Source organism: Henckelia pumila, chromosome 3 (genome assembly GCF_033568475.1).
Source record: "Henckelia pumila isolate YLH828 chromosome 3, ASM3356847v2, whole genome shotgun sequence".
In the NCBI taxonomy this organism is placed as follows: Eukaryota; Viridiplantae; Streptophyta; class Magnoliopsida; order Lamiales; family Gesneriaceae; genus Henckelia; species Henckelia pumila.
The window spans coordinates 72,522,767-72,529,774 of NC_133122.1; the positions used below are offsets into that span (position 1 = coordinate 72,522,767).

The 7,008-nt window shown below is 35.9% G+C and overlaps 1 protein-coding gene across 1 annotated transcript; it reads left to right on the forward strand.

The window, feature by feature from the left end:
* Nucleotides 1–5,159: 5,159 nt before the first annotated feature.
* Nucleotides 5,160–5,837, forward strand: LOC140889005 (uncharacterized). The gene has a single exon (XM_073296699.1). It carries the CDS (start codon nt 5,160–5,162, stop codon nt 5,835–5,837), a length of 678 nt encoding a protein of 225 aa, XP_073152800.1.
* Nucleotides 5,838–7,008: the final 1,171 nt, after the last annotated feature.

Sequence of the window (7,008 nt, forward strand, 5' to 3'; positions counted from 1 at the left end):
CATTTTGTGTGCATTATTTTGTGTTATTTTTAGGTTTATTTGACATGCATTAATATGGTTTCATGTATGTTTTTATATGTATTATTTATAATTAACCTCATAAATATGAATTTCACTCTTCGGGTTATTTTTTTAGGAATTTGTGAAGAAATCATGATTTTTGGAGCAAGAGAAGAGCTGCAAGAATGAATTACGGAGCAGCAATGGTAAAAAATTCATTTTAATTTCTTGATAGACCCAAATCCAATCTCCACCGTTCATCTAAAAGTTCAAGATTTTTGAAGCTGATGTTCAAATTTAGGCTCGATCCGATGGCTAGAACTCTATATATGAATTTTTTAAAATCGCTGCGTGGTGGACAAAAAGTTGCTCTCTCGAGCGGCAAACTTTTGCCGCTCGAGCGAGACCTGGGCTGGAAAAATACATTTTTTGGACAGAAAACAATTTGCTCGAGCTGCAAATTTTTTCCTCTTGAGCGAGGCTTCCCGAGGACTCAAAAATAAGAATTTTCGGGAATAAAAATCATTGACTTGCCAGGCTTTACTTCATGGGCTTTTCAAGCCATATAAATAGAAGATAAAAGAGCAGATTTGGGGGATTAGATCACATCAAAGGAACATGGACGGCGGATAGGAGGCTTGAAGATTTGAAGAACACTCCATTCTAGTTTCTTCTTCTTTTTCTTCTTATTTTTGAATTATTATTTTCAATTATTGATTAGTTTTTCTTCAACTAAGAAAACAAGATTGGGGCCATACAATTTTATGTCAAACATATGGATGTTGATTTGGGATTTTTGGATTTTTATCTAGATTTTTTGTTTTTGGATTTATATTTTGTTCTTGTGAATAATATGATCAATTATTTACTTGCATGTTAATTGATTTTGAGTCGACAAATTAGGAATTGATTTTGATCACTCTAATAATCAACACGAGGTTAAATTGATTAGAAATAGTAGTCTATTTCATTGTGCGGCATTATGTGAAAACTGGATTCTCACAATTCCGAATGCATTTGAATTTGCTTTGAATTATTAAAGATTGATCCGTCAATACTTGAATACGTTTAATTGTTCTAAAAATAGATTGTTAAATAAATTTGGAAAATTTGCCGTGATTTAATATTAAATCTAGATTTTAGATTTGCCACTTGCTTTGCATAATTTGTTTGGTACCTTCGTGTGATTTGGTTGTCTCGTTTTAATTAAATTTGTATTTCAGCTATTTTAAATTCTTATTATTTTTAATAATTAAATTTTTATTTAATTCTTAGCACTCATATTTATTATTCTGTCTAGATTAAGCTAAATAATTAAATCTTGAGAATTGACTACAGTCTCTGTGGGATCGATACTTAGACTCTCTGTCCACTTACTATAACTTGACCTGGTACGCTTTTCAGTAATTATTTTTAATATCGAAGTAAGCGGTCAGACATCGACCATTTAAACTTTCAATCTTTGAAAAGGTCTTCCCTGGAGCTCATCCTAAGGCGTCAGTCCTATCATTCCATCTCGTGAGCACATCATTTGGAAAGACCCTCCTGGAGCTCATCCTGGAAGTCCAATCCTTTATTTCCATCCCATGAGCACATAGTTTGGAAAGGCCCGTCCGGAGCCCTTCTCGGAGTACCAGTCTCGTATTGCCACCACAAAAACACATACAACATCAAAATATTTTCATGCATCATCACATCATAACTTCGTCATACTTCTCATAACTTTATCATTTCATTTCCTTAAAAATTTCGTGATAAAAATCATGCATGCTGAAACTGATGTAAACTCGTTCACGAATATAATTCTTCATAAGAATTCATGACTTTCATAGTAAATATAGCTTTCATGAGGAAACATAGAATATAAATACATTACATATCTTAGTTGATCCACGTGAGTCGTTATGTCTGTCCTGAACATCAAAGCTTGAAACGTTTTGCATATTATCTCTTAAAAGTACTTAAAACACCTTAAAAGATCATAAACATGAATTTAGAACATCAAAATGCGACACTAAAATTCTAGGGCAGAAATGTGCGCCACTGCACGCCCCTACGTGCTCCAGCATGCATAAATTCATGCTGGAGCGCACAGGCCGCTGCCTGGAAACTAGGGAGTGCCACGGGGTTTTGCCTTAAAATTATTCTGATCTTTTGATCCTTTAACACTCCTAGACACTCACATGTTGAAAGGAATGATTACATCCAAGAAGCATCTTTAAAACTCGTAAAAGTTCCATACAAAAAAGATCTAACCTTCAAAAGTTTGATTCAAAACATCACATCCAACACATTCACCCCCAAAAGTTCTGATTTATACACGTCTAAATCCCCAAGTCTCAATAATCTTTTCGCCAAAAACATCAAGAACGAATCACACTTCACGACTCTATATCATTGATAGTCGTGTTTGTGTTGCATATTTTAATATTATTCTATTGTTGTTTTGCATGAATTTATATGTTTTAATTAAGTATTTTGTTCATATTTCATGCATCTTGTCTTCATAACATGCTTTTGGGTTTATTGTCTAGGATGTAACATTTTGGCTGGAAAATTAACTCAGAAGTTTGGCCGCTCGATCTGCATACTTTCACCGATCGAGCGGGCATCATGGAATAAGAAAGATTTTGAGATAGAAGTTCACCCGCTCGATCTGCCATTTTCAACCGATCGAGCGACCAGAAGAAGAAAAGTAGGAGTTGAAACAGAGTTTTGCTTGCTCGATCTGCATACTTTAACCGATCGAGCGAGCCACACAGTTCGGGAAATAATCTTTAATTTAGAAAATTTTTATTTTTAAGGACTCTAGTCTTTTATTAGGTCATTATTCCGATTTTGACTGATTTTTTTATCAGATTGGGACGGGTAGAAAACCAAGTATTCCTTGGCGGCTAGGTTTTATTCTAACTTTTCTTAAATTTCTTCTCTTTTTTTGATTTTTCTTGCGAATTTTATGAATATTTGTGGCTAGGTTTTAGAACTTGGTTGAGAAAGACAAACCTTTGAGTTTATTTATTTGTGAGATTCGAATTTTCAGTGTTTGATTTTTAATTGAATATCAAAAGTTGTTTTGAATTTATTTCATGCTTGTATGTGAGATTCTAGGATTGATCATCCTGTGATTTTATTATACAAACTACTGCTAAATTTGAATTCAAATCCGTAATTTTTTGAACTATCTAATTTGTGAAGCAACTACAATTAATAATTTTCTGCTTGTGAATTTATTAAATTATAGGAACGACAATTGACCAGATTAAATACATCCTCTTGTGTATGTGTTGTCTAGGTTCATAAGTTTTACTAGTTTGCATGCTGCCTTGAATTTAAATTTAATCGCTTGTATTGGGTTGATTCATTGGTAAGGGTTAATTTAGAATGCATGTGTCTAGTTAACTAAGATTAAGGTGAAACAGGAATTAAATTTCCAATGATAAATATTCAATTAGAATTAATTATTATTAGATAATCGATGATCGAATTAATAATTTTAAGGGTGTAGTCGACTGATACCAAGTCTTGTTAATTAATTTTTTCTCCAAAATTTTAAATCTTGCATGCTAGTGATAAATTAATTTTAAATTTCTTTAAATTTTTAGTAGTTAATTTCAAAACTCAAAACCCCATTTTATTTTATTTTAGTATTTTTTAAGAATACGATAAATTTCACTTTCCTCGTGGGAATGATCCCTACTCTCACTACTGCATATTTTATTTATCTGAGTTGAGTTAGGTAATTTGGACGCGACACGACTATGCGCTACCAAATTTTGGCGCCGTTTCCGGGGACGATGTTTAATTTATTGTGTTCTATTTAATATATTTAATCTCATTTTATTTTCTTTTCTTTGTTTCTAGTACTTCTCCAGTCGTTCATGCTTTCAGGTGACTCTTCAGAAGAAGAATTTCCATACGACCCGGAGATAGAAAGAACTTTGCATAGGCGAAGGAGAGAAGCTCGTAGAAGACTTGAAGAAAACAAATTTCAAACTGAAATTCCTGAGGAAGAAATGGCTGCCAACGCAAATCTGAGCTTGAGACAACTGGGCACTCTTGATTTAAATCAGCAACCTTTATGCATTAATTTTCCTACTCTAGAAAATAATGCTACGTTTGAGTTAAAATCCGGATTAATTCAATTAATGTCTTCCTTTAATGGTCTCACAGATGAGGATCCTCACAAGAATTTGATGGAATTCCATGTGGTATGCACGAGTATGAAAACCCATAGAGTGACAGAGGAGCAGATCCAACTGAGAGCCTTTTTTTTCTCTTTGAAGAGTGCTGCAAAGGATTGGCTGTACTATTTACCCTCTGGATCCATCTCAACCTGGACTGAAATGAAGAGGATTTTTCTGGAGAAATATTTTCCAGCTTCTAGAGCAGCGAATATCACGAATGAGACATATGGAATCAAGAAATTTACGGGGGGGATCACTTTACGAATACTGGGAGCGGTTCAAAAAGTTGTGTGCTAGCTGTCCGCAACATCAGATAAGTGAAAACCTTCTAATTCAATATTGCTATGAGGTTTGTTACCTCATGATAGAAGTATGCTAGATGCAGCCAGTGGAGGAGTTTTTGTGGAAACAACTCCAATACAAGCAAGGAACTTGATCGAGAACATGGCGGCCAATTCTCAACAATTTGGCACCAACAGAAGTGATCATACACCTAAAAAGAATAATGAGGTAAATGTCTCTTCTCTTGAGCAAAAATTTATTGAACTGACGTCTCTTGTGAGTCAAATGGCTGTAGGGAATGGACAAACTGCAAAGGCATGTAGAATTTGCGCTGCAGTGGGACATGATACTTACATGTGTCCCACACTTCAAGAGGATTCAGTGGAACAGGTGAATGCTACTGGCGGATTTCCTGGACCACCATAGCGGAAGTATGTTCCATATTCCAACACATACAATCCAGGTTGGAAGAATCATCGAAATCTTAGATACAAAAATCCTCAGGAGAATCAACATGGGCCTCAGGTACAACCGCATAATCAATCTTACAGGCCACAATATCCTCCACAACAGTAGCGTCCTCAGATTCCAGCGCTAGGTGAGTTTCTTGAAAATATAGTTAAGGATCTTGCAACTAATACTTTGAATTTCCAACGGGAAACCCGAGCAAGTATCCAAAACTTGAATAACCAGATGGGACAGCTCGCCACTGCAATCAACAAGTTGGAAGCGCAACATTCCAATGCTCTACCATCTCAAACAGTTCCAAACCCAAGGGAGAATGCAGTTGCGATTACTCTAAGGAATGGGAAGGAATTGAATGTCAAGAAGAAGGAAGTTGATGCTTCGTCCAAGAAGGTGCAAAATGAAGAGCTTAAAGTAGATGATGAAGAAGCAGTTCAGGTAGAAGTGCAAAAAAGTAAGTTCCCTCCTCTCTCTGAATATAAACCTGTAGCTCCTTTTTCCTTAGCACTTAAGGAATCCAGGAAAGATGAAGGGATTAAGGAACTTTATGAAACTTTTCATAGATGTGAGGTAAACATTCCGTTGCTAGATGCTATTAAGCAGTCATCTCGCTATGCAAATTTTTTGAAGGAATTGTGCACTGCAAAGAGAAAACAAACATTAAAGGGATGTCAGAAAGTGGATTTGGGTGAAAATGAATCTTCTGTGATCCAAAGGAAATTGCCTGCAAAATTTAAGGATCCAGATATGTTTTCTATAATAGGTAATGTTAGACTAGAAAAGGCCATGCTAGATCTAGGAGCATCAATCAATGTTATGCCGTATTCTATTTATGAATCCTTGAAGCTTGGTCCTTTGAACAAAACTGGAATTGTCATACAATTAGCGGATAGGTCTAATGAATAGCCTAGGGGAGTAGTAGAATACGTGTTAGTTCAAGTAAACAATTTGGTCTTTATTGCTGATTTTTATGCACTCGACATGGAAAATGGTGACCACAATAGTCCAGTTCTGTTAGGCAGACCATTTTTGAAAACGCCGATGACTAAAATTGATGTTCACAGGGGCACAATTACTATGGAATTTGATGGTGAGGTTGTAAAGTTTAACATATATGATTCCATGAAATTTCCTAACAGTGATGACTATGTATGTTTTGTTGACATTGTGGATTACTTGGCACAAGATTGTTTTGAGCATGCAGGAAAAGATGAGCTAGAGGTTGCCATTATAGCACTCATTCAGCAGGATGATGATGGTATTGGTTGCAATGAAGAAGTGAAAGACATTGTGAAAATTCTGAACAGTGCACCTGAGCTACCTCAACCAGGTAACCTTGCTTACATCTCTTTACCAATTTCTAATACTCGGCGTCTTCCATCTGTTTTTCAGGCACCATTTATTGAGCTGAAAACATTTCCCAAGCATCTTAAGTATGTTTTCCTTGGATAAGGAGAAACATTACCTGTCATAATCTCTAGTAGTTTGGAAGCCGAACAAGAGGAACAACTTGTCAAATTTTTAAAGGAGCACAAAACTGCTATAGGATGGACCATTGCAGATATAAAGGGAATCAGCCCTTCTACATGTATGCATAGGATCCTAATGGAGGAAGGAGCAAACCCCTTGCGTCAGCCGCAAAGAAAGTTGAACCCACCTATGATGGAGGTGATGAAGGAAGAAATTCTAAAACTCCTTAAAGTTGGAGTAATTTACCCAATCTATGACAGTCAGTGGGTTAGCCCGGTCCAAGTGGTTCCCAAGAAAACCGGGATGACTGTTGTGAAGAACAAGGATGACGAATTGGTTCCCACCCATATTCAAAATGGGTGGAGGGTTTGTATAGATTACAAAAAATTAAATGCTGGAATCCAAAAGGACCATTTCACTTTACCCTTTATTGATCAAATGATTGAAATATTAGCACGTCATTCTTATTATTGTTTTCTTGATGGATATTCTTGTTATTTTCAGATTGCAATAGCACCGGAAGATAAGGAGAAGGCGACATTCACTTGCCTATTTGGCACCTTCGCGTATTGACGTATGCCCTTTGGACTCTGCAATGCACCGGCCA

Coding starts and splice junctions, on each gene's coding strand:
- LOC140889005 (XM_073296699.1), top strand. CDS start 5,160: ATGGGACAGCTCGCCACTGCAATCAACAAGTTGGAAGCGCAACATTCC.